This window comes from Xiphophorus couchianus, chromosome 17 (assembly GCF_001444195.1).
Source record: "Xiphophorus couchianus chromosome 17, X_couchianus-1.0, whole genome shotgun sequence".
NCBI classification, from domain to species: Eukaryota; Metazoa; Chordata; class Actinopteri; order Cyprinodontiformes; family Poeciliidae; genus Xiphophorus; species Xiphophorus couchianus.
Genome location: NC_040244.1, coordinates 12,466,473 through 12,494,067, shown reverse-complemented (window position 1 = coordinate 12,494,067; position 27,595 = coordinate 12,466,473). Strand labels below are relative to the sequence as shown.

Genomic DNA, 27,595 nt, shown 5'->3' with positions numbered 1-27,595 from the left:
TTACATGCAACCCAAAATTTGGTTAATTGCCAGTAACGCAGTACAGTAAATACAAGTTTCAAGTAACTTATCTGAATTTTTTTGTTTTTTTACTTAACTGACTTACAGTAAATGACTGAAAAACAATCCGTGCGCCGTGAAGAACAGATTATCATGACAGAATTTCACAAAATACAAAAACTATTTAGTCTGCTTTGTGTATGTTTTGTTTGATGAGATCAAAAGAGAAACTCAAGTGATCAATTGGCATTAACAAATTTGATAGCAGATGAGTTTCTGGGGATTTTGTTGTGGTAATAGAGTATTATAGTCTGCTCTGGTTCTCATTACAAACCACTTTAACATATTTCATTGCTTCCAATTTTCCTCAAATTCATGTGGCGTTTTCAGATATGTTATTAGCTTTGGAGTTCTTGTACAGGATGTCTCTTTGAGGAACGATTTGATTTAAAAACAGGGGAATTGGGAGAAAAATACAAAGGCGTTCTTGAAACAGATCTGATCATTTGGCTTATGTAGTGTCACTAGAAGAGAAGGCACAGTGAATCTTGGTTTTGAAGGTAGATGTGACCTTGATTTAACCTCTGTTAGATATTTTCTTCTGTGGTTCACTGGAGTCCCACAGCCATAGAAATATGTCATTTATCAGTCTGGAAAGGGTTATAATAATTTAGGTTCCTGTCTTAAACTTCTATAAACCAGGATGCGTTGCTTTACGAGACCTTTTTGCCTACTTCATCATGTCAGAAAGTAATGTCTTGACTCTCTACTCAGGAATCCTCAACAGGCACTAACCAGGCATATGCCTTTATCTTAAACAATGCACTACTTATCCTTTGCTTTGCAGATGTGTTATGTGCCCATACTGACACTGAATGCCGTCTTTCCTGTGGGGTTTATATCTGTTTCGTTTCTATCACTAAAAGAATCAAGCAGTGAAGCTTTTACCAACAACTCCACACTGATGTTCGTCACAGTCAAAAATGCAAAAGATCTTCAACTACATTAAAATAGTAGAAAAGGACACTGATACATTTATACTGGTATACAAACATATACACCCCCCCAAGAATGTAGTTTTTGTTTGACCTGAAGTAATTTAATCAATTTTCCAAACAAAAATATAGAAAGACACAAATATTATGGCCATAAAGAAACCTGAAGGATTTTCAGAGCAGCATGCAGGTTTCTCATTTTCTTCTCTCTAATACAGCCCCCTGCTGGAAACAGTAGAAAAAAAACTACAAACATAAAGTCAAACCATTGTTTTATTTTTCTGGTGTGCTTGAAAATGAGTTTGTCATCAGCATACTGCACAATGCCAAAAAAGATGGCACCATATACTGTAACATTCCCATTTGAAAATCTCCCAACCAAGATCTGAAATATTTATATAAATCCTTAGTTCCAGGTGTCCTCATCTTTCCAGATATTAAATGCTGCTTTTAAATGGTTCGCCAACTTTTCAGTCAAAGTGTCTCTAGGCATTCTTGAAACTTTTGACCTCACTGGTCAAAAGTTCTCAAAAAACAGGACAAATTCCAAGAAATATCCTTGAGCTTCTAATCAGAATCTTCTTCTTTTGTTTGTTGTCTCTCTTCATTATCTCTTAGAAAGAAATTTCATTCTGTTTCCTGGAGGAATCAAAAAAGAATAATTTAAGGTGGGACTGAGTCAACATCTTGTTAAGCTAACTGATCCGAATCATTCTTACCCAAGCCTTTGAGAAATCTGTTGACCCTCCGGTGTTCATTCTCATTGATGGAGTCCAAATACTCCTGCACTCTCACTTCAAACAGTCCTGTTAATAACAGGGAGGGTCAAAATCATCAACATTCACTCAATCTCCCAAACCCGAAGCCCCTCTTTCTCCTTTTGGTACCTCTCAGAGCTTGCCGATGGAGCTCTCTCTCCTGGATAAACCAGCCAAACATTTGGGTCTCCATGAAGACCTCCAAGAAGCGGCGCACGGTCTTGGAAGGGATCGCTTTCCGGAACCCCTCGCGTTGGAACGCGCAGGAAGCGGGAGAAGACGACGAAGAGGAGGAATATCCGTCTTCACGTTCGGCGGTAATGAACAGCGGATAGTGTCCAACTAACTCCACAAAGAAGCGGACAAAGGCCTCAGACACAACGGTGCTAAGATGACCAGTGTCTAAAAAGACAAAGAAGTGAATTTTCATCAACCAGTCCACCCACCTTTTCAGTCTAATAAAACTCAAGGGCTCCCAAACTTTTCCACGCCGTCACCCCTTCAATAGCATTACCTTCTGGTCAGGAACCCCCTTTGCAAACACATAGACAATGCTACAAAACATCTAAAGAAACATCAACTTTTTCCTCCACTTCTTATGCTCTATTCAATAATTGATGCATTCTTAAATAAAAACCTTTTGATTTTAGTTGGCCATGAGTTCAAAGAGGGGTTTTTTTTCTTCTAATTTTGAATATGTGGTTTCTGTTTAGCTTCAAGTATTTCTCAAAGAAATGTGTGTAATCACAAATGGGTTTCAACCGAAATCAAAGGCATATTTAAGTTATGTTTTTGGGGAAAGTCGTGAACGGTTAATATTTTACCTGCAGTAGCTCCTGGCCCTATTCATTCATTACACATTTAGATTGGTGGTTCTGGTCAGAGTGCCTGAAGCAAATTTTCAATGAATGCAAATTTATTGATTGTTTTTTGCACTGTCTTAATTTCTTATTTCTATATCAGGCAGGTCTGGGATAATCCCAGTGGGAATAAGTTTACGATTGTTTCTTTTCTATTCTTCTGTGTAAAATGGTCTATGATCCAGTTCATTATCACTCTCCAAGAGATCGTAATGAAAACATTGTATGTCTTTGTTCAGCTGAGCTAAAAATAGAAGAGTGTATAGTCTTCAAGGTCGAAGTGACTCGTGTGAATGTGCCATATTAGGGTATAATGGTCACCAAGGTAATAAAGAGACGGGTCACTGACTCGGAATGCCTTTTCATTTATCTTAACGGCTCTATCAACAACTTATAAAAATGAAACTCCTAACCCAGGACCTGAAGAAGCCTTTAGATTAAGAAGCTAAACATAAGCTGTTGACTGCTTGGAGCCTTTTTCACATAATCATACTTTCACAGACTGATCACTTTAAAGCTTTGTTTTGTCTCACCACTGATTGAGTCTGCTCCTCTGTCATTAGCAAGTTCTCTTCTTCTTTCTAGAACATTCTCTAGAGCCGACTGGAGCTTAGAGGGTAGTATTGAGTCCTCGTCATCCAACTAAATGTGACAGCAGAGAAAGATGATTATTAATGAGAAGGCCAAAGCTGGTCTTGATTCATAAAGATCACTTAAAATGTAGAAATATGCACTCACCTGTCTGAGGAGTCGATTATTGCCTAGATCCACGACAAGAACCTGCACACAGAAAAACTAAGTGGTATTATCTTTAACAAGCAAACATAAAACTGTACCAATAAACAAACAAAAGCAAGAATAAGTGTCGGATGCAAAATTTAAAGGGGCACCATTATGTATTGTCCAGACTCATAGCACAATCTAGTAACTGTTACCTCCAGTTGTTATAAAAATGACTTAAAAGAAATCTGACTTTTTAATTCAACACCTCGAAATTGGGCCTGTGGCTCTTTAAAAACTCCTGCTCTTTCTGAAACTCCACCTTCAGGAAGTCATCACAACATTGCTCCTCTCAGTACATCACTTTTATCAGTGCTGTACTGAGAAGTAGCTCTTACACAAGGTGTTTGCTAATTGCTGCTGACTAGTCTGAAGGAGCTGAGTGGGAGGATGGCAGGAGAGAGGCGGAAGCTAGGAAACAGCTCTGAGGAGGATCTAGATTTCAAAGCCGGCACTAGATTCATCCAGGAGTTTATACTCAGCTGAATGGTTGCCACGGGAGATTAAAAGATTCCTCAAACATGCATGAAAGAATCAAGGCAATATTGAAGGTATGATTTGATGAGGGAATAACATAACGTGATGTAAAGCTCAGAAAAGTCAATTTTACATAATACTGCTGCTTTAAGTTTGCTGCTTTAAGTCTGACCTCCTCCAGGGGAAGCTCGTTGAGTTGGGCTAAAGAGCTGGACAGCAGGCCGACAATGAAAGGGGTCGGAGTGCAGACGATGTCCAACATGGCGGAGGGCAGCACCGGAATGTAGGTGTGCTGCCAGACGAAGGGGTAGAGCAGAGCAACGACTGCGTGGCAGCACTGGGAGAGGGTACTGCAAGGAGAGAACATGGGGTTAAGCTGTGAAATTATGCTGGAGGATTTAATAGAAGAACATTTTTCCACCACTAGAGGGTGCCAAAGCTCAACACTAATCATGGAAAATCAAACGCCACCATTTCTGGCTTTTCCCAGTGGAGCAAACAAACTGGCCAATAACTCATCCACCAGAGCTCCAGATGTCACTCTTGCATGAGCTCCTAATCCCTGAGATGCCTTACATTTATTTAAAAACATTGCGCTGGACCACCCACAATTTATCCACCTCCATAATGACAACATCCCAGAGATACATTTTTCCCCCCCTAGGCAACAGTCCCACCAGCACAGTTTAATAAACACTGGAAGGAGGGCGTCTGGAACAAAATCTAATTCCAAAGAGATTTTGCTTGCTGGGAAGCTTGAGGAAATTGGTCGCACTGAACGTGAATGCGCCAACCTGAGCTTATCAGCGGTGAAGATCACTCTTCTCTCCAGCAGCAGAGAGCTGAACACGCGGAGGAGAAGCCGCAGACTCAAGCAGGAGAACAGGCATTCAAAGTCCACATGCTCTAGACGGGAGTCAGATGGCCGGCAGAGCTCCATCACCTGCACATTCAATTCAGTTTACCATAAATACAATTTAAAACTTAGATTAATAGGGATGTTTCATCATTTCTTTGACAAACTATGTACTTCGGTCAGATGAGATCAAAATTTTGGGTAACAAACACAGCACCTCATGCCCAGTGTGGGGTATGGAAGAGAATCTGTGATGCTGTGGGCCTGGTTCTCTTCCAAAGGAGCAGAGAATGTTGTCAGATTTTATTGCATTATGGATTCTCTAGGATATCAGGACATTTTAAAGAACGAAAAAAAATCTACTGGAGTCTAAAGGGAAAGTGTAAGTGGGTTCTCCTTGGGTCTTTCAGCTGGATAATGATGCAAAACATATAGTACACTTAAACACTATGCAGGAAAAAACTAAAACAATACACTTCCACTCAATCTGCTTAAAGTAACTTGCATACAAAGATGGATTATCACAGATTTGATGGAAGTGCATTGAAAGGCATTTCTTAATGTTCTTTGTGTGTTTTGTCATCTTGTCTCACCTCAGTGCCAGAACCAGGGAGAAAGGTTTTGATGTTGATGGTTCTTCCTGGAGCTGGAAACTGGGCTTCCATGATGGCTCTCATAAATGGCTGGACCAGTGCTGGGGAGAGCGCTCGCCGCCTCTCCACTTCATCCAACACCTGCCAAGTACGAACGAACACTAAAGTCCTGCAATGCAGTAGCGTTGGTTCCGCAGTAGCAGGCGTTTACCTTGGAGAACAGGTTGAAACAGCCGAGGTGACTAACGATACAATAAACCTCTGGCAGGCGTTGGCCTTTTCCACTGGGCTGAAACACAGGAGAAAACTCACTTCCATTTGCTCAAAAACAAACATATTTGTCGCATCTTGAAACGTCAAAGGTCATCAGTAGAACTCTAGACGCTTTAGGGTTTGACGAAGTGACCTCACTCCCTTTGGAGATCCATAAACGGGACCATATGCACACTTTCACATGCAGAGTACGGTTCCCAGTCTCGGACACTTCCGCCTCGGCTCTGAGATGAGCCGTTTTCCCACAGGCACGTCCACCATTTTGGCATGTTTATTTACTCAGCCGACATTTGGTATTCAGCCACTTCCTGTTCAGTGACGTCATTTTTATTTTATTTACCCTGCTCGTTGATATTTACCAGTAAGCGGCGGCAGTATCCGAACCTCCTGCTGCCGTCCTCGCCGGTCAAAACAAAGGAGAACATCTCACTGTAAAATTGAAAATAAAAGCATAATCAGTATAGTTTTTTACTACATTAACTATAATCTACATTCCAGTTTTGTAAGGCAATAAGAGTTGTGTAACATTGTAGAGTTCTCACCTTGGGTACATCTCCACAGGCTCCCAGTTTTTTACGTCTGGGAAACAGAACTGAGGTATGATCTTCAGCTGATCCTCCGTCTCCCTCAGAAACTTGAAGCTTTGCTCCAACTGCAACATATATGAAAACAATTGAGTGGATTTTCTCTATTCTTAAAAATCAATTTAATCCTAACTCTATAGAATAGTAGGGTCCAGATAGATAATCCAATTCTATCTTGATCTTTGGATTAACATGAACGAATAAATGCCATAGTTGACTTTCCCCCCCCCTCAAACTAGACAACTTTAGTGCTTCTCTGCTGACCTTAAGGGGGAACTGCTGTGTGACTTCTGGCATATAGTGGTCGCCGACCTTTGACTTCTGCAGTGAAACAACGAGGAAGTACTCAAACAGCTTGCGTTGGTGGCGCTCCTGATCCACAGAGCAGCTTCTGGTGGTGGAGTCTTTGTAGTGGACCTGTGTCTTTCTCGGCTGCCTCAGGAGAGATCGAACTGGAACAGGACACAAAGATAAGATCGATTTAAAAATGGCTGCATAAAATAATACTTCCTTGTGGAAGTATTCATACCTCTTGAGCTAAGAATGCTTTTGTGATGTACTGCAAAAATCACACCTTACCTTTTAATCTGTCTTCAACTTCACTCTCTGAGTCGCTGTTCTCATCAGTTACTGTGAACGGAAGTCAAACAATCCACATTGTTGTCCCAATTATAAAAAGAACTCAACTGTAATTTTTCAGAGCAAAATAAACACTAAAACCTCTTCCAGAAATGGTTTCGGCGTAGTGATACATCCTTCGCAGCTGTTTTTTTCTGCTCCGACCCTCAAATATACTGTTTATTCTCAGCACAACCTATAGAGGAGGGAAAAGGGTTGAGTTAGTGTTAAGAAATACAGTTTTCTAAAAGTATTTATCCTGTGATTTGTAATGCAGACTGTTGGTATCCTGCGGCAGGTGCGGCTGTAGGGATCCCCTGGGATCCAGGCGCCGTGTTCAGGCCCAGGCGGGGTGGAGGGCGGGCTGAGCTGGGGCGGAGATGAAACGCCTCCGCTGTTGATGCCGTGGGCTGACTGGTTGGATCTCTTCAGATCCAGTAGCTTGAAGCTTCTGCCTGAGTTCTGTCTGAAGAAACCAGGCCTAGATGCCTAATGACAGGAAAACGTTACGATAACCTCATTTATGTTGCGGCTGCCTTGTACTTTTGTTACTTTTCTGTTTGTGAACCTTTGTTGTATCGGCACCAGGAGATGAGGGGACAGACTGCTGCGAACACTGACTCTCCAACTCTATGTCTTCATATGGGTTCTCATTGGATGAGTCTGCAGAAACAAACATATGTTTATATAATATTTTTTAGATATGTAGACATGGTGGCATGGCCCTCAACACAGAGTTATGTTCTTAAATGCTTCTAGAAAATAGAGAAAGTGAAAATGTTCAATCACAAAAACATGTTATAATGGGGAAATGATCAAATGAAGCAGTTGTCTGACCCAAGATGTCTTCATAGTGATGTTCCTGAGATATGGGGCTGGCAAAAACTGGGCTGGGTGACCTTGTACGGTCTTCAAAGTCAAATGGTTTCCTGTCATAGTTGGCACAAAAGTGCAAGTTATTTATCTCAGTGGATTTTATTTAATACTTTGTTTGACATAATCTTCCCAGAAGCCTAGTTGATTTAGTTTCAAACCATTCGTACCTGTTGTTAAGGTACCTGTCTGCCCTAAGTTTCCCATAGTAACCACAGGGGGGCTTTGAGGATGCTTTAGAGGAAATGGATGGCAGCGGAGGGAGGTTCCTCTTCCCTCTCCCCTCCTTCGAACTCATTCCCATGGAGGCAGTCGCCGGATGTTGAAAGGTACGCTTGGGTTTGGGCACCGGATTGATGGGCAGGGCACCCGGCTCCGTGTACACGTTCTCCTGATCCTCCCTTCCTTCTCTATCCCACAAAGATCTACTCTCAACTGAATCATTTAGTTCTTTCTTTTTCACCTCAACTTTCTTGTCCTTGCCCGGTGGGCTGAAGTAGTTTCCAAGCTCTGCGGGGGCTTTGCCATGGTTCTTCCCCAAAGTCTCTAGTTTCTTGAAAAGAGTAAACACCGCTCTCGTCTCCTCACTGGTTTGTTCTGACGATTTCTTTTCACTGCTCTTTTTTAGCATCCCAACTTGCTGTTTCTCAGTCGTTGGTGGAGAACAAGGTCTTGAATCATCACTAAGAGTGTCTTTGTGACCTGCGTTTCTCTCGTCAGCTTTTGCTGTGTTGTCACTGGACCTAGAGCTTGGATTGATCACTTGGGGCTGATTCCCAGGTACATGAGGTGAACAAGGAGTTGAATCATCTCGAGGAGTTTCCTTGTGACCTGTATATCTCTTTGAGGCAGTCTTTTCCCTGTTTTCACTAGACCTAGGGCCACTATTAGCCACTCGAGGTTGTTTTGGCAGTTCATCGGGGGAACAAGGTCTTGAATCGTCACGCGTTAATATATTTTCTTTCCCAAGGTCCTTCTCCTTACTGGCTACTGTCCTGGTACTTTCAGTCCTTTGCTTATCCACAGTTTTGTTGCTGCCGTTTGTCAAAGAGTCGGTTCCTTTAATGCTGGCACACTTGCTCAAGCTACTTGAAGGTAAATGTGAAAGTGTGGATTCTTTGTTCTCCCAAAGAGAAATCTTGTCCTTGATGTTTCCCCCATTGGATCTTGAAAGTTTGGTTCTAACGGTGGTGCTGTCGCTGGGGTAGAGGTCACAAACTGGTCTCCTGAAATCCATCCTTGATGAATCTTCTCTCTGGTTCCACAGATTGTCTAAAAGGGCAAACGGTTGTCTTTTTGTCTCTTTTACTTTTTGCCCAATGTCCTCAACTTCCACTGTCACACTTTTCCCTCGAAGAAAGCCCAACTTTTGCCTAAACAAAGGATAAAAGCACACTTAACTTTTGATTCACAATGAATTGGTCAGTCTTTATATTGTGCCAGAAATAAAATAAATGTAGACTTCTAATTTCTAAAGAAACAAAACCACCAGTTTCCTGAACTTCTCATGCGGTCAGTGGGGCGACCAGTCATAGGACACTCAGTTTTCCTGGTGACAGTGGGAAAACTGAGCCTGAGAGTAAATGCCAGAGGGGAAGCTCATAATCATCTTCTTCTCATCATCTTTGCAAAATAAACACATTCTTGGACTGGGGCCAAATTTTTGCTGCACTGTTAAGTTTGAATAAATAAACTAGAGGAAATGGGAAGCCCCAAGTTTAAGGACCTTCTATGGATGGGAGGATTAAAGGCCAGCTGGATGCTTTTCCTCATTTCTCAGGCATGGAAAGGGAAATGTTTTGCATTTTTGAAATTTATACAGGTTTCACTATTTTATATTGCCCTGGAAATATTACCTCCTTACAGGCAAAATACTTAGAAACATCATATTTTTGGCATATTTTTATCTATTCTTTTACAAGAATAGCTAAACAATTTCACCGTCACTGACATGCATTTGTTCATAGCTTTCTCGGTTTTCCCAAGATCTTTACCAGCATTATTTTCATAAAGTGACTGAGTCAGGAAAGATTTTACACTTTTTCTCACATATCACCTCATATTCTCACCAAGTTGCATCTATTTAAGATCATATATTGATATATTGAAACTGATATCCACATCCTTCACATGGAGTAATATTTATATAAACAAGCCTCTCTTTAGACTATTTTTAGTCTATGAATGTAATTGTCTTCATTTATGCCCTCATTTATTAATCACATTTGGAAGAACAGGTTTCAGGTAAGGCGCACCTTTATGCAGATAACTCTATATTTAAAGGTCACTATGGTGATTATTCATACACATGCTGCTTCCTCCACATTTTGCCGATTTTCTTCAATAGCGAGAACACAATGTTATAGTCAACACTTTGCTATATAATTTGCTGCCCTCCACATTACCTTTAGATGACCATGATTTTTCTGAATCTTGGTCATAAAATGACTTTCAAAGCACATTTTATTGTTTTGTTTTTCCAGGACTATAATATTAGTTTCTCTGTGATTGTCGTTTGAGTTATGAAGTTTTTCGGCTGGTTTTAGTTGCTATCTTAGAGGAGGAACAGGACGTTTTTGCAGACTGGGGTCCAGATTTCTGAAGATTTTCAATTGGGGCGACAGTGGAGCAGACGGTTTGACCTGTAGCCAGTGGGTTGCTGGTTCAACTTCCCACTGGTGAAATCATTTACGTGCAGCAGAGGTTGAAACAATAATCTGGGCCTTCGAACAAACCTGTCGACAGTTGTGTTGATTCTCTCAGCAGTCTCCATGATCACTGGACACCTGCAATAGTCACAGGGTCAATTGTTTTGGACAGGTTACAATAACATATTGCTCCTAAAATTCAATTTCACAGCATTCCTCTCAATCGATCAAAAGGAATTGGCCAAATTCAAGGAAAACACCGCTGTATGGCATGCTCAGAAATCAATTCCTCTGTCACTTAGTCACTGCACAGGTCAAAAACTACCCTCCTGTGAGGACAAACATGCTCAGCATACTTTCACATGTCTCTAGGGCCAACAATTTAAAGTTCAATGTCCTCCAAGATAGCACTTGGTAATTTCCCAGAACTGTGACTGCTGTTACCGTTTACAGTCACTATGAGCAGAGGGACAGCATGCATCTATAGAGAAGACATAGAGAAGAAGCACAGATGCATATTGGCATTTTAAAGCAAAAGAGGATTAAGAGAACCCAGAGTGACATTATTGATTTTTACCAGAAGAGTAAAATGTAGAAACAAACCCCACAACCTTCTGCTTTGATCCCATCTTAATCGTTTTTTGTTTTTTTTTTTAAACCAAAGATGGCAAATACCAACAGTTCACCATCTTTCAACTTGCAAATAAATTAGGAACAATGAACAACCCAAGAACAATATTTCTGTCACCATATTTCAAAATCATTTCTCACCTCCATCCATTCGATAAAACTATGGCTGGCTGCATTTGCTGCTCCTAAATCTGTATCCATCGGTACGGCGTCCAGACCCCAGTAGTGTTCCATATGTAAAGACAATCTGACAGGCTTCCCAGCTTCACTCAAATCTTGAGCAGATGGTAAAAAATTTCTCTCTCCAACTAACAAACTCTCCCCCCCTGCGCCCTGACTCTCTTCCAATCTGCAGCTTTCATTCACCCTCACTCTCCCATAACTCTGAATGCAACTTCCTGCTCCTCTCCCCTCTTTGAGTTGCTGCATGCCCCTCTCACAGCTGAACAAGCAGAATGAATGGCTGTGTCCTGATGCTCCCTGAAACGATTCAGAAGCCACGTTTTTAACCCGTTTTTTTGTTCCATGGGACATGCATCATCACATTAAATCACCTCCCTACCAAATTTGAAGTTTGTTGGAATTTCTGTCCCAGCTGTTCCTGCACTGTGGTTGCTCACGCAGCTGCAGCAGATCAGCCCCTCCCCACTGATCTGTCGTTTAACACACAGGATCCGTTTTTGTGTTAATATTTTCGGTCATTCCTCTTCTTTTTTTCTTTGATTTGTCTTAATCTTTACGTTTGTGATCGCTCTCTTTTTTTTTTCTTTTTTTACATAGTTGTATTCGGCCCCCGTTATTCTCACACTCTTACATCACCTACTTCATCCACCTTTGTGTAATTTGATGCAAGTATAAATCCATATGTTCAGTGAAGGCTTCAGAGATTTATTAGAGAAAATTAGTGAACAAAGACCAAGGAACAGAGCAAACAGGTAAGGGAGAACGTTGTTGGGCTTGAGTTGTTTTCATAACCAAGAATGATTCATTTGTATTTCCAGATGTGCAAAGCTGATGAGATACTAGAAAAGACTTACCAAAAGGTGGTTCTAGAACCTGCTGAGAGCGAAACACATGCACGCCAAACTTTTTAGATTTTTTGTGAAGAATTTCCAGTACATTATCCTTTGATTTCCACTTTACATCTTCTTTGCATTAGTCTAGAATATAACATTTCTTAAAAAGCATTGAAGTTTGTTGTAATGTGACAAAAAAGCTGAAGGAGTGAATAGTTTTTTTTTTTGGCACTGTTAATATTATGCTAGATTTGGAAGCATAGCATACTTCCACAACTAATAGAGTTTAAAGGTGGTTCAATAACTAAATAACTAGTTTTTGAGGGCCAACAGCAGTTGTTTCAACCATCAGGAGGAACAGGAACACGGGGTCTCTCGTCTTAGCAGCTGTCTATGCCAAGCTGTTTGTGTAAAAATTCACAATTTTAATTCAGCCCCCTTGAGTCAATTTTTTATTTTTTTTATTTGGAGAACCACCACCAGGTCACTCTTGTAAAAGAGACCTTAGATAAATTAGTTAAAATCTACCTCTGTGTTTTTGTTTATTACCATATATGTGAGTATTTATTTGTAGTGTTTGTTCAATACATTTTATTGTATAATTTAGGTGGACGATAAATTGGCCCTCAACTAGAATTCTGCATAGGAGCCAATTACAATCTTGGGCCAACCTTCCTTATGTGGTCCTCCACACCTTCACAGTAAAAATGACATTTTGACACAAAGAATGACGTCTTATGCCAAGGATATGGCATATTTATACTTTACACTATATTATTTATTTATGTATTAGACTCCTTTATGTTGGACCTGAGTCCAAATTTCGTGCCTAAAAAAAAAAAAAAAAGAATCCTTGAATATTTATCTAAATAGCTTACCGTATTTCTGTCTTCATCAACCATGATCTGTTATGGTGAACGTATTTTCACTCCTGTCCTGCAGGTGGCAGTAGTGGGGCACTCTTCGCAGCGGTCTGTGCCTTTGAACAGTGGCAAAGAAATTCACAGTAAACATAGACGTACAGTCGCTATATCAAGAGTAAACTGGGCTCGCAGAACCTCTACGGAAAGGTGAGATCTTCTGTTTGTTTCTAGGCCGTAGCTTTGTGATTATTGCGTAGCTTTTTATAAAGACTCTTATGTTAAATGAACCCGGAACTGACTGTTTATATAGCTGCTGAAGCTAAGCGATCATGTGCCATGTCACTCAGTGGCAAATGTAGCTGCAGGAATAATAAAAGTATGGAAGTAAAAAGTACATTTTAATATAGCAAGTAGAAAACAACGTATAATCGCTTACATATTTATCAGATGCAATGTATTTTTGTAAAGACAAGTCGGAGGGCACAGGGAAATCTGAGTGATATACAAACAGCTGTTATCAACCGCATTGATACATGATTAGTGTTTGTGAGGAAACAAAACTTGCTAAACATATTGGTGTCTCTAAACCTAAAAATAAACAGCATCTCAAGCTGCTGTAGATGCACACCTATTTGATCAATTTCAATAAAAAATATGTACAACAATTACTGAAATATGTAGGATTTTAATATTTAAGAAGAACTGTGATCCCCTGAGCTGATTGATCAGGACAAAGCTTCCCTTTTTTAAGAGTTGAGGACTCTTCTGGATGCAACTTGAAGCTGGTGGGGGAGGTGTCACAGTTTTAAGTCAGTCAGCCTCCCCTGACTGGAGCCATTGATAGGTGGCCTTGGCTGCACATAGGGCAGCATTCAGACCAGGTATATCTCTTGAAAGGCAGAACAATGGCTTCTTTCAGGAAAATGTTCATGTTAAAAATCTGTAATTTTGTTTAAAACAATTATTTAATAGAAAAATTACAAATAGCAATGCTAATACCCTAACAACCCCCTTTAAAATGAATGTGGCATCTGATTTAATGTATACTTTTTTAAAAGTTAGAGTATTTTGGAACCTATTAGTAATCTATGACGTTGTTTTGGTATAAATGAAATGGCTTTTTCCACATATTTTCCAGCAGTGCCAATAAATGTGTCTACTTCCTATTTTTTAATTTTTTGCCATAAAGACTTTTGTTCAGTAAATAAATTTAATTTGGGCCTCTTTCCTCTGCAGGCACAGCTTTCCTCCCGTAGTGATGCATTTGTCTCATCTGAGTTAGTAGTGGAGGTCCTCATGTAAGCCTCCCCCTCCCTTTCTTGCAAAGACCTCCACTGACCTGACACCACCTTCTTCCTCCTCCTCTGCCTCCTCTTCCTCCCTCCAGCTGCCCCTGTGATGCCTCCCTCGTGCTTTGGCTGTCTGTCACAGTACACCCATCATCATCTGGTGGTTTTCCTCCTCACCTTCTTTAGGTAATCTAGAAAATGGGATGGTGATGTCATGCGTATTGCATTTTTTCTTTTTAGTGACTATACTGTAAGAACTTTTGTAACTGTTTAAATTGTGGCTTTTAAATTGAGTGAAAGTTTGTCCGCTCAGTCTAAATACATAGTTTACTGTTCTTTGGGGGTCAGACTTCCAGCCCCAAGTATGGATCTGTGTTCTTTATCTTCTCTGCTAGGTTGATGTAATTTTCCTTTTCAATTTCACAGTTTTGACTTTTTAGTTCAACTTAAGTCTAACAGAAGATAAGCTGCTCCCTTTCCTGTTCAACATGACATACCTTCACATTCTCTGAGAATTTTCCAATGTTGAATATTTAGCAGGCTTTTAGGTCGCCCTAAATATTTTAGACCTTGCAAAACGTTTCCCTTCACCTTCTTTACGTTTTGTCATGTTGCATCCTCAAACTTCAACGTTGTGATTCCATGGGATAGACCAATAGAAAGTATCACATTACCATGACTTGGAATGAAAATGTGTTTAAAATCGCTTTGAATAGTTATTGTTTTTCATTTTATTTTAGTTGTGACTTCAGATTTTCAATTCTGTTTTTGTCTTTATTAGTTTAAGCCAGTTTTTTTTAGTACTGTATTTTTTGAGAATGCTTAGTTTCAGTTTAGTTTTTATTGGTTTCAGTTATAGTTTGGTTTTTGTCTGTTACATAACAGGGGCAAGGCAGAAAATAAATTTAGTTTTTGGGTAGCAAAATCTTAAATAAAAAAAAAGAAGTAATTTTAAAGAAAATGTGTTAATTTAGCGCAAACGAACGACCATGCATCCCAGTGAATTATAAAAGATATATAGCAGAGTAACTTTTAAAAAATTCTGGAATATTTTTATTTCAGTTAACAAAAAATGTTTTTCTGCTTTTTTGCTTCTAATTTTTGTTATTTTGTTAGTTTTAATGATAACCCTGCACCTTCAGTCAACTATCTGAAAATGGAGATTTGCTATGTAGCTAGTTTGGATATTTATTGACTGAGTTGTGCGAGAGTTGCAGTTTCTTCTAACGTGCCTCATGTTTGTGTTAAAGAGTGAAGGTCAACAAGAAGAGATTTGCTCAGAGCAGAGGTCAGATATCGAAGACAGTAAAGATTTCCAATAGATAATTTGTACAATTTAAACACTGTGAGGAAAATCTTTGTCGTCTTGAACTAGATGAATCCAGCTGGTTTTTTTTGCTTCTCAGCAGAGTCACGTTCTTCCTCTCTGTCTCTTCCCAGCTATGTGTTGCTGCACGCATCCAGAAAGACCTTCAGCAATGTGAAGGTCAGCATCTCGGCCCAGTGGACGCCGTCCGTCCAGAACGACAGCGCTCCTGCGTTCTCTCCGAACGAGGTACAGGCAGGCGATACCCTGCAACAAATAAACTTTCTTCCACAAGAAAGGGGGGGGGGGTCAGGAGTGTGTGTCTGAGGAAGTTTCTGTTATTTCTATGACTGTACAGACATGGGAGGACAATCACCTGTTTGCTGATGAAAAGCAGGCCACACTTTTTTTGGGAGCTCTGGACTCGATCTTCCTCTTCTCATACGCGGTGGTGAGTCGGATGAAAGCGAAGCAAAAAGTGAGACCCGTCCTGCCCAAGGTTTCATTCAAAGCGTCGTGTGTTTGATGATCAACATGCAGGGTCTGTATCTGAGCGGCATCATCGGGGACAGAGTCAACCTGCGCTACGTGCTCTGCTTCGGCCTGTGCGGATCCGCCATAGTGGTGAGTGCCATGAACCTCATGGCTGATGCTTTAAACATCTCCCCTCGTCTGACTCGTAATCCCTGCGTTTGCAGGAATTCCTCTTCGGCACCCTGACCGAATGGCTCCACGTCTACAACGTCTACCTATACTGTAGCCTGTGGGTGCTGAACGGCCTGCTGCAGTCGGCCGTCTGGCCCTGCGTGGTGGCCGTCATGGGCAACTGGTTCGGCAAAACGGGGTGCGTGATGAGCCACGGACACTTAAACATCCTGAAACGCGTAGTCAGAGACGGACAGTGATGCCCATTCATAGTCGCTCAAACATAGACTTCATTTAGATTCAGTTTTGTCTGCAGGAGGAAGTATTAACACAAGTTAGAGAGTTGTCTTTTTGAGTTACAGCCGCTTTATTTGTAGAAGGTGAATGACAACATAGAAGGATTCAGTTTTTTGATACATCCGTGTTGTTTTCCAGGCGCGGCTTCGTGTTTGGACTGTGGAGTGCCTGCGCCTCGGTGGGGAACATACTGGGTGCCTTTCTGGCCTCAAGTGTGCTCAAGTACGGATATGAGGTTGGTCTTTTACAGCGTCAGTATCAGCTTGTTTCACTAACTTCTGACACTTTTGAAGTTTTAGCGACAGTTTTCTTTCTTTTTAAATGAAAATATAAAGTCAAACTATTTTGAGAAATACAAAAATGTCTTTGTTCGCTGCTGAATAAAGGGAGAACATATCTAGATATCGCATGTTTCTAGTGTCTGAAGCACAGCAAACACGTACCACGTCTGTTTTTTAATCTTAGAAATTTGGTATTTCAAAACAAGTGTGAGATCAAGTCTCTTTATCCCATTATCATCTGCTTCCTCTAGCACTGCCTGGCTTTAGATACTAATGTCAAGTATGTGGTATTCCTGTTTGTAGTACGCCTTCCTGGTGACTTCTGTGGTGCAGTTTGCTGGCGGGGTGGTGGTGTTCTTTGGCCTCCTAACCTCGCCGAAAGAAGTCGGTAAGAGCCGAAAGAAGTACGAACGATTGCAAAGAGTCACGTGACAAACTCCGTCTGCCACGACTAACTCTGACTGTATCTACTACACCTTCGATGAGACTTGCTTGTGTTTGCGTGGCAGGTTTGCACTTGGAGTTAGAAACCGGACTGAGCCCGGTGGAGACGGACACGGACAGCCACAGGCCGCTGATGAGTGACGAGGAGGAGGATGAACAGGAGGTGGAGACGTACAGCCAACGATGCCGCGCGGATCAGCCACCGGAGGAGCCTGTGGACGAGCCTCCTCACGCCATTGGCTTTTTCCAGGCGTTCCGCCTTCCTGGAGTCCTGCTAGTGAGTCTGATTGGCCCAACAAACTCATCTAAAATAGGCTTTGAATCAGGCATTCGAGGTTCCTGAATTCTCTTGACTCTGATTGAAGGAGTTTCTTGCTCCAGAGAACAGACTTCTGCTTTTGATTATGACGTAAATCTCTTCTGCTCACATCTCAGTACTCCTTGGCGTACGCGTGCCTGAAGCTGGTCAACTACTCCTTCTTCTTCTGGCTGCCGTTCTACCTGAGCAACAACTACGGGTGGAAGGAGGCCAAGGCCGACCAGCTGTCCGTATGGTACGATGTCGGCGGAATCGTGGGTAATGACACCATTTTGTGTTGGTTGCTTGGTTTGGTTTCGTGATTTCTACTTGAGTGCGTGACATTATGCGTCTGTGGCAGGGGGAACCCTTCAAGGTCTGATCTCTGACTTCATGGGGAAGAGAGCGCCTGTGTTGGTTTTCAGCCTCGTAATGGCAATGGGCTCCCTGGTGGGATACAGCCGTGAGTTTTTTTGCACCCACAGCATCGACTACTGCTTCCATGTGAAACGTAGGGTCATAGTTTATAGTTCTGCCTCTGAACTCCTCAGGCTCTCCTAACGACAAAGTGATCAACGCAGTGATCCTGGCGATCACTGGCTTCTTCATCGGCGGCCCGTCCAACATGATCAGCTCGGCCATTTCTGCAGATCTGGGGAGACAGGACATCCTGAGGGGCAGCCAGGAGGCCCTGGCAACCGTCACCGGGATAGTGGATGGAACCGGGAGTATAGGAGCTGCTGTAGGACAGGTGAGCCGGATTGAGGATTGGGAGAAAAATCACTAAGGCCATTCCTGGAGGATTAACCAAACAAATGCTTTTAAAATGCTGATGTTGCACTTAGATGGGCATTTTATCAAAACAGGTTTGGAGAAAATTCACCATGTCGGCTCATCCTTAAAAATTCTTAAATTCATGTATCTAAAATTACAGTCTTAAAAAGTCTTGAATTAATTGAGAAGAAATAAATGTTAATCACAGGTCTTAAATTTTGTTGTGGCACACTATAAAATCTTATATAGTCTATGTAGTTTTCTTTTTCCTGACAGAACTTTACTATTGAACAAAGATTTGAATCTCACACCGTTGTTGCTATTGGTAGCTAGCTGCTAATGTAACCTTGCCAGCTACTTAGCTAGTAGTAAGTAGCTACTTGGCTAGCGAGGTTACATTAACCTACATTAGCAAGAGTATATTATTAGCTAATATATCTTTAGCTTGCTTGCTAGCAGGCAAGCTAGCTACAGGTACATTAGCAGATAGTTACCAGACATTAAAAGACTAACTAGCTTTACCTTTGCTAAAGTTTATCACCAGTTCGCTGGACAAAGTTCATATTAGTCATTGGCTTACTTCTGTTTCCAGCCAATGCAATTTTTTTTATTTTCTTTTATTTACCATTTTCTGTCATGTCTGTGGTCAATTTAGTTTATAATGGTCTTAAAAAGTCTTACATTTGACTTGGTGATACCTGCATTTCCACACCATGTGGAAGAAGATACTCTGGTCACATAAGAAACAAAATGTAACTTTTTGGCTGACATTTAAAACACATTAAGAGGGTAAAAGATCATCACAGATAGAAGTCTTTATTATTGTTTTTATTTTTTTATATATATATAAAAATCTGAATAGTGCACCTTGAATATTTACCCTTCATGGTCACCGTTCCATTTCTAATCCTGCAGTACCTGGTGTCGCTAATTGAGAGCAGACTGGGCTGGATGAGTGTTTTCTACTTCTTCATCGTCATGGTAACCTAACTTTCCAAGTTTCCACATAAATGACTATTCATCTCAATAGCTTTTCATGTTTGTTTTGTTTTTTTAATGTGCATTATTTTGTTTGTGTAACGACAGACAGGGGGCAGCATTGTCTTCATCGCGCCGTTGCTTGTTAGAGAACTGCGAGACATGTGGAGAGACAGGCAAGCTCTGCGCCACCAGCTCTGAGAGCCCGACCGTCGGCTCCGGTTCTACTCATTAGGTCGGTACCAGGATCCAGAAGGTTCGCTGTCAGCCAGAACAGAAACATTAAAACGTACTGTAAGACTTCACTGAGCTCAATACAGGGAGGGTTTAGCTGAAGCACCTGAGGCGTGTGAAGGGATTTGGCCTGAGCCATACTGGTGTACATATTTTAACGCTGTAAATTAATGTAAATACTTCTTTTTCCTTATGCACTTCAGTTGATGTGAGTCTTAAATCAGGAACGTAAACGTGAGGCCTGAGGTTAAAATGAAGAATGTGAATAGTGATTGTAGTTTTGTAATCTTGCACTCAGATTTGAGTTTCCTTAATCGGTGTGAAAATACTTCAGTGAACCACTTTAATCTTCGTCTTTGTTTACAATCGGGGGGGACTGGTCCTATCGTTCGCTTACGCCACCGACTCGTTTTGTCTTCGCTTTCTTTTCTCAAAAATGTTTACAATTTTAGTTTCTGTTTCTTAATTTGTGACTAACTCACACTCTCTAAATGTGGCGTGCTCTGTAGGTTTAAACTCACAGCGGCTTCCACATTTATCTGAGCCCTCATAAAAAACCCTAAAATAAATGTAAGTTTTTGTTCTGTAGCCTAAACCTGCACCATAAAAAGATGCTTTAACTCTCTCTCAGTGAGGGTTGGGTATATTCCCTTACATCTTTTATTGGCTTTTTACAAACCCAATAAAAGTATTTAAAGCAACAAGCTGTTCTTTAAAGAATCACCCAGATTAAAACAATTTAATTTTATAGTTTTTTGTTTTTTTAATGGAGTTAATTTGAGTGGAAAAAAACTTGAAAAGAAGTAAAACAATACTTTTTTCAGAATCAGAAGCTAATTTTAGCATTTGGCTACATGGCCTTTGGAGCATCCAGCTAACAAAACTCCACTACGTAGATGTTTGGTGCCTAAATATTTATAAACCGTTTTTTATATTTCAATAAAGATTTCCGTATAAATTTGGGCCCTCATCCTAATTTATCATAGTTCTGGTTGTTTTCAATATTTTTAATTATTGGCAGTATGGACATGTGAAGATGATCAGGGCTTTTGCTATTTTATGACAGATCTTACTTTATAAGACTGATGAAGAACCTCTGTGTCATCTCCTAATCAAACAAATTGACAAATTAGAAACTTCTCAAATTTAAGTATTCTTTTTTTTTTTTTTTTGGAAAAAATATGTGGTTAAATTGTATATATTTCTTATGTATTTCGGTCCAAAGAGCAAAGAAATTTTGTCAAGACCCACTAAACCTTTTAACTCTTGGTGAGAAAAAAAAATCTGTTTGTCCACCAAATAAAACTTGGTTTTATGAAAACAAATTAATTATTTTTTTACATTTAAGAGTAAAAATTGTTAACATTTTGTCAAGGATAAAAGTCTTTGTCTCATAAAATGAGGCCATTTGAGTCCTGTCCAAATATAGAAACTGTAGAAAAGCAGTCGGCTGCTTAAAAATACAGGACAAGCTTGAAATTGAATTTCTACAACAGAAGGAAACTAACGCTAAAATTATTTTAGATTTTTATTTTTCTGTCATTAGGTTGAAAACCGCTTTCCACAAACGTCAGCATCACATGGAGGAAAATGTTTCCTTAATTACTTATTTCAAATTAATTACTTTGGAAGTAATTAATTTTACTTTAAGTAAAAATTTTCCATCATTACTGCAGAGAAAAATAATTAGCTGTAACGTTTTGTGTATCATTTGATCAGGGATGCAAATAAATGTGAAGAGAGTTGTATCTTTATCCAGGCTGTGCCATAGACTTTCCATTTATTTTTGGCTAAGTGTAAAATCAAACCTTTATAACCAGTGCAACCAGAATATTAAATTTTGCCAGTTGCCTACTTCTTTTCATGACTAGAAGTAGATATCGTTTGTCAAAATGATTTTTTTTGTTGCATTAATTTTAATGCCATCTGATATCACTATATATTCAACTGTAACTCTGTTTATGGGAGGAGCCAAACACATGTAATAGATTGTAAAATAATTAGGTGTGAAATTTCTCTTCTGTATTTTTTTAATGGTTTCATTTATGTGCATCTTTTAACTGTAACGTTTGAAATAAATGCAAAGTCACCTTCAAGCTACAAGCAGTTTTGCGTCAGGTCCGCTAGGGGGCGCAGGTTAAACTTCAAATTCCACCTTTTCCTTGGATTCTCTCAAAGCCAGTCATGCGAGATCTACAGCGATGTGATTTCTCTTTATATTTATTTATTGATGAAACAAACCAAATGAAATGTGTTATGAAAAGCAGGAGAGCAACAATACAAATATCATCCAAAAAGATGGCGATACAAAGATACACGAACCAGCATTAAATTACAGTAGAATTATTACAAAATGGTGTACAAATATCTTACATTCATGCATGTACAAAATAAAATAAACACTTTTGCTAAAGCTGCAAAATAATAGTTCGCAGCCTCTGGAAACGGATTCATTGTTTTATTTTATTTTATTTTTTTTCCCAATACACTTTAACAAGGAATAATGTGGATACAATAAGCTGAAAGTCTCTGCTGCCCTGTGTCTGTTTTCCGCAGATTTTGCGATCACAATAAAAGTAGTTCTTAGATAAATAGTGCAAAGATATATATATATATTTTTTTAAAGTAATCTGACTTTATAGTTAGGGGGAAAATAGATAAGAAACTTTGAATTATGTTCCTGCTGTTTGAAAACTCTTGGCACACATTGACAGATTTATCATTAAGCTACTAAACAAAAAGGATGGAAAAATCCTTTGATGGAGATTTAGGGGTCTAGGTGTGACATTTTCTCAGGACGGTCTGTATTTTTTTAACCCACTCCCCCCTCAATGCCGCTCCACTCGCTCGATCTATTCTGGGAAAGCAGTCACACAAAAAGTGAAGCAAGACGAAAGCAGTCAAACCCACCCGCCCACCCCATGTTCTGACACACTGACTGTTTTACCTGATGCTTTTTCACCACAACAGAACACGACTCTCTCTTTAGTCTTCGCTTTCATGGCCGCCAAACACAAACAAACTCAGCTTTTTACCTTGTCTCTGTATTGTTGAACAACCTTATTGAGGTAGTATTAGAGGATAAATCCAGCATATGGCTAGTTATTTTTAATTACTGCTGCAATATCCTGTTGAAGAAACAATCCAGTGGTGTGAAGGTTTTTTTTTCCCCCACTAATGTTCACTAGAACTGCTAATCCTGCTTTGTTTGAATGACATCACAAGGGGCACAAGACATGGAAACACAGGAATAGATGAAAGAATATAATACAATACAGCGTAAACAAAACAACTTGCATCTGTGGTCTAATGTGATGCCTTCAGGGGCATGTCTGCATTAAACCTGTTTTTTTTCCAGGAGTATCTAGATTTTAAAGACATTTTACAACAAAATGGTAAAAAAAAAAAATGGTGACAAATTATTGGAAATTCATTTGATTTGACTTTGCTGTCAGTAGTTTTAAGTCTAGGCTCTAGAAAAACTGAAGCAGATGCAATTTGGTATTTTAAAGCCCCTTAAGCAATTTAAAGTGAACTAGTTTGGGATCTGTAGCTCTTAGTTGCCAACACATCGATTGCTTTGGTCGATCTTTTAACAACTTGCGTCACAAACCCCTCGCATGCATGCAGAATTGAGGAACTGGATTGCAAAAGAACAGGCGAGCTGGACTCTTCATATAAAAACTCTTTCGAAGGAAAAAAAAAACAAAAGCAGAAGTAAAAAGTTTTGACTTCTCTGAGCTCTGAAAACAGAAAACGCTGCGTTCCCTTAATGAGTAAAAAAAAAAAAAAAAAAAGTGGAAAATGCTACATATTACAAGCAAAATGCTGACTAAATCACAGCAAACAGGATTTCTCATCACATTGCCAAAAAGCCTCCATAATGCAAATATTACTTAGCAAAAATAGAAGTTTGCCTTTTGTACATTATTCTGACGTTTAAATGACTTCTTGAGTTAAAGTATGCAGTACCTCGCAAAGGATTCATAGATTTTGAATTTGGAGTTTTATTGAGATCATTAGACAGTTTTTACTGTTTTAAGTAATTTCTGACTGCATCATTTTCCATTTTTCCCAGTCACATACATTTAAGTTTTAGGTTGTAAGTGAAATATGTTGAACGCTATTGCAAAGCACTGCAGTTCAGAGAGTTATTTATTTTACCTCGTTTTGCACAATGAACAGTCATGATCTTTTTTCTTCTTTTTTTTTTTCATTTTTATCTTGGACAATGATCTTAAAAATAAATAGAAAATACCTAATACTCAAAATGGAAGTCTCTGTCGTGCAGCATTTAAAATGCTTAGCCTGCACCCGCCAACCTCCGACCTGGAGCTAATGACAGTCGTGCTGCCACGTTTTGAACCCTGGCTGAGGTTTTGACCCCTGCTCCGACTCCAGCTTTAAGAGTCTCGGGGTGAATCCAAAAGGCTAAGTGTGCTGAGGCAGTAACCACTCGGATCAGAAACCTGGAATGACTTGGAGCAAAAGGAAAAAAAAGAAAAGAAACGGGGGTCATGGGCTGAGGTCAATCTCCTTTTTGCTGTTTTAGTATCCTGAATGAGTGCATTTAAGATTATTTCACAGTATTAAAAGAAGCTGAATAAAACGGTATATAAAATATACAGTGTGTACGTATATACAGTATATATATATATATATTTATCAAATATTTATCCACTGAAAACTAGAGTCTGAGCTTGACTGAATAAAAAGAAAGGTAGCTTCCTTGTACTGAAAGTTAAATGCGAGTTGGCGTCTGACGTTTTAAGGCCCAACATTGGATAAGCTTATAAACAGTCTGTTATAAATTGCTACATATGTACATATGAACTATATCATGTTGAGTGTAGAGGGCTGGAGGCCACTTAGTGATGATTGTTGAACTTTTCTACTGCTGAGAGGAAGCTTTCCTGGGCATGAGTTTCCTCTTCTTCACCTTAAAGAAATCTGAAAGGGAAAATATATATATATATATATTTCAATACTTTCTAAAAGTTAAGTGAATTTTACAATAGTAAAAATACTTATAATGCATATGTGCAGCAGGCTGACCTGTGATTGCAGATTGTCTGCGTTTTCCCAGCCGCCGAATTGGGTAGCTCCCTCTAGTGGTCACTTCCAGGTACTCTTCCCCAGACGAGCTCTCAGAGACAGGAGAGCTGTCTTCCTCCATGGACGACGTTGAGGTGCTCCTCGTGATTTTTCTGGCCAACACCCCGGGCCTCACCAAGCAGGTCCGGTAAAATGCCGGCACGTCCTGGCACCCGAGCTCCACCCACTCCACGTCGGCGCCCTCTCCTGGCACGTCTCTCTGGAAGTCAAAGTTCCAGCGCTTGTTGGCGACCTCCACGCTCATGCGGAGCAGCTGCTGGAAGTCCCGCTGGAGCTGCTGGTGGTCAACAGGGCCGAAGAGGTTTCTCCGCACCGGCCCTACCTTCAGCTTCAAGGCGTCGATGCCTTGGACAGTCGAGGTCTCGGACTCAGACGTCATGGTTCCTCCGGACGATGCTGACGTAGAAGCCATCATCATATCCCTGTTAGGAAAACAAGCCGTATATAAGCACTGCATGCATTCCGTTGCGACTCGAAGAAAGAGTAAACTGGATTTTCCCCCACAAGCAAGCATTATTTGCCCCATGTATGGATCAGAAACAAATGTGGTCAAACCTGCTGAGCAATTACTGCACCAGCAGGTTCGTGGACTAATACCAAATAAATCTCCAACAATGTTCAGCGCCTGCCCAGCTGTGTCAGAAACGGCCAGAGTCTCCACCTGCTCTGGAGCCTGCCAGTCAAAGGTCACGCAGGAGAGGTCCGTGAAGGCTTTTGATGAGGAATGTTTCCTGCATTCCCCCCCTCTGCCACAGTTAATTAGAGCAATGCAGCTGAATTCCTAGATGGAGCTCCAACTCTGCGTTTTCAGCTCTCTGTTAGCAAAGCTCACTTATATCTGCAGTTTATTAAATTAGTTCAGAAGAGTCAGACAGAAAGATGAACCATCAACCAGGTCAAGCCACTCTGAGACGCCTGAGTTTCCATCACTAGTGTGTCCAAAACTTTGTCGATAACGTCGAAATACACAATTTCACAGTTGGATGTTGGTGTTTCTATTAAATAAGGAATTAAAATCATGTTTGTTCACGCAATAATTTATTGAAATATACGCTATGCCATCATCCTCCTACCACTTCCTGATGTATTTTGTCTTTTCCGCCAGTAGTAATGTCCGGTTGTTGATCACATGACTCGTGTTGCAACTAGTGTTTCCATCGTAGTTTTGCGAAATAACAAATTTCGGTGCATCTGAAAAACCACCTCATGCTAGCGCAAAACTTGTCACAAATGTCTTTTTTTTTTTTATTTATTTAGTGTTTCCATTAAGCAAATATGTTTCTGTAAATCCAACTATATGGTCAATGGAAACGCAGCCTCTGTCTCTCCAGTAATTTCCAGATAGGCAAGTACAATTATTGAAATCCAATAAATAATATCCACTGGCAGGAGGTTCATTGTAAACAATCATTTCATAAGAGAATGAAGTCTTCTGCACAGTTTTTAGAAAATAACACCCAATTAGATTGTTTTTTAAGATTTAAGATGGCTAAAATGGATAAAGCAATGGATGAAAGCATAAAAAGGTAATCAAACCAGAACTGGATTGGTTTAAGCAGGTTCTTGAAACGTTGTTTTTGATTTGTGAAACTTTTTCTCTGACGAAAATAACTTAAATATAAAATCTGGATTTTCTCTGTATTGAAAATTTATCTAAATTCTACTAGTTGACACTGAATCTTCTCTGGTGAGCCAAACGTTTCTCTCACCCCAGTTAATAAATGATGCCATCTTGGATGAGCAGTTGTTTTTGTAAACCTTGCAAACTCCCAACTTTGCACAAGCTCTTCTCGTCGTTTAGTTGTCGAGCTTAACCTGAACTGGTGAGCTGGAAAAAAAAAATACCAAACAGGGGCCACGTTGGTGTGAACGCAGAAATTTGGGGCCCCTGAGGGGCCCGTGGGAGGCGAATTAAGCAATGCTTCAGTGGTTTGACACATCCAGAACAAAATGTACAGAATTGCTAAAAACAGCTGTCAGAAACCCGCACCTCAAAGCTAACACTGCATCCCCTAAAGAGCCTATAAAGGCCAGTTTGGAGTCTTTTAGTTGAGGGAAAGCCGCTTTTTTTTTTTTTTTTTTTCTAAGTTGTTTTTCTCGTTGGAGGCTTAACAGCGCGAGTGAAAGTTGTTTGCGGAGAGTGGAGTGGGCGCGGTGTGCGTGCGGCTCAGGTTTCCACCGCGGTCGGTGTCCCGGCTTCCAGAATAACGGTGAGAAAATTCTCGAGCCTTCCGGAAAAACCAACACAAGTAAATATAACAAGCACATATATTCCAATATCCAACTTTTTTTATTTTTATTTTTTTGTGTGTGTGCCCACGCTGAAGAAACGCAGTGAAAAGTGAACGTGTCGCAGTAACGGGAGGTCAAATCTCGGGCTGTACTGAGTGACGCAGTTAGATTCACAGAGGATGTGGGTTAATGAGATGCGACACAGAAACGCTCCGCATCGTGTCAACATCCACTTTGCTGCACAACACACGCAAATTCATCTTGTACAGAAGAAAAAGAAAACAAAATAAAGTTAAAAAAAATGCGTGTCAACACATTTTAAATCGAAAAACGGTTAGACGAAAAAAAACAAAACGTGCGACTATCAAATTTCACTCGTTCACTTGTAAATGCGCAATGAACTTTTACATTCACATGCAAAGAAAAATTAAAACTCCCTCTTACCATCAGCTTAAGTATCTTAATATGAAGTTTTTCCCAAGACGAATGACGGAAAAAATAATCACCGACTCCCGTGGAGTGAGCTGCGTGACAAACACCCCGTGGATACAAACACCGTCACGTTGTCAAGTTCCAGGAGTCAGTGCCCACGAAAGGGTACTTTTAGCCTTCTTATCGGTGTGACTTGTTTGTTGTGGACTCAGGAGACAGGAGGGGACGTCCTACGAGAAGGAGACGGTCACGTGGTTTCCGTCAAAACAGTCTTTCTCGGTGCCGAGACCCGACCGAGGTGGAGCGCAACTCCAGACTCTCAGCGTCAGTGAACGCAGCGCAGAGTGCCTGCAAACTAAGCTGCGAGGAGTTGGTGCGTGCAATGCTGCTCGTGCATTTATTTCATGAGTCCGTGAAGCGAAAATGCTCTCCAGTTTTAGTCTGCT

At 40.4% G+C, this 27,595-nt stretch overlaps 3 protein-coding genes across 3 annotated transcripts; 1 reads left to right on the top strand and 2 right to left on the bottom strand.

Moving 5' to 3' along the window:
* Nucleotides 1-1,250: 1,250 nt before the first annotated feature.
* LOC114160671 (DENN domain-containing protein 2A-like) lies at nucleotides 1,251-11,492 on the bottom strand. Its single transcript, XM_028043349.1, has 20 exons — nucleotides 11,087-11,492; nucleotides 10,403-10,453; nucleotides 7,838-9,040; nucleotides 7,632-7,723; nucleotides 7,363-7,457; nucleotides 7,074-7,283; nucleotides 6,897-6,990; nucleotides 6,756-6,806; nucleotides 6,441-6,628; nucleotides 6,135-6,244; nucleotides 5,952-6,021; nucleotides 5,531-5,608; nucleotides 5,320-5,460; nucleotides 4,665-4,813; nucleotides 4,043-4,220; nucleotides 3,352-3,393; nucleotides 3,147-3,255; nucleotides 1,883-2,155; nucleotides 1,715-1,801; nucleotides 1,251-1,634 (listed from the first exon to the last, which is right to left on the bottom strand). The coding sequence occupies exons 1-20, from the start codon at nucleotides 11,119-11,121 to the stop codon at nucleotides 1,603-1,605; spliced, it is 3,288 nt and encodes a 1,095-aa protein (XP_027899150.1). The 5' UTR covers nucleotides 11,122-11,492; the 3' UTR covers nucleotides 1,251-1,602.
* On the top strand, nucleotides 5,343-22,779 carry slc37a3 (solute carrier family 37 member 3). The gene is made up of 15 exons (XM_028043350.1): nucleotides 5,343-5,467; nucleotides 12,904-13,031; nucleotides 14,061-14,299; nucleotides 15,554-15,668; nucleotides 15,778-15,870; nucleotides 15,960-16,043; nucleotides 16,118-16,263; nucleotides 16,500-16,596; nucleotides 16,946-17,030; nucleotides 17,152-17,363; nucleotides 17,522-17,663; nucleotides 17,746-17,847; nucleotides 17,936-18,135; nucleotides 19,074-19,139; nucleotides 19,245-22,779. Exons 3-15 carry the CDS (start codon nucleotides 14,223-14,225, stop codon nucleotides 19,335-19,337), a joined length of 1,512 nt encoding a protein of 503 aa, XP_027899151.1. The 5' UTR covers nucleotides 5,343-5,467; nucleotides 12,904-13,031; nucleotides 14,061-14,222; the 3' UTR covers nucleotides 19,338-22,779.
* cdkn1d (cyclin-dependent kinase inhibitor 1D) lies at nucleotides 21,986-27,595 on the bottom strand. The gene is made up of 3 exons (XM_028043352.1): nucleotides 27,162-27,595; nucleotides 24,426-24,907; nucleotides 21,986-24,320 (listed from the first exon to the last, which is right to left on the bottom strand). Exons 2-3 carry the CDS (start codon nucleotides 24,901-24,903, stop codon nucleotides 24,262-24,264), a joined length of 537 nt encoding a protein of 178 aa, XP_027899153.1. The 5' UTR covers nucleotides 24,904-24,907; nucleotides 27,162-27,595; the 3' UTR covers nucleotides 21,986-24,261.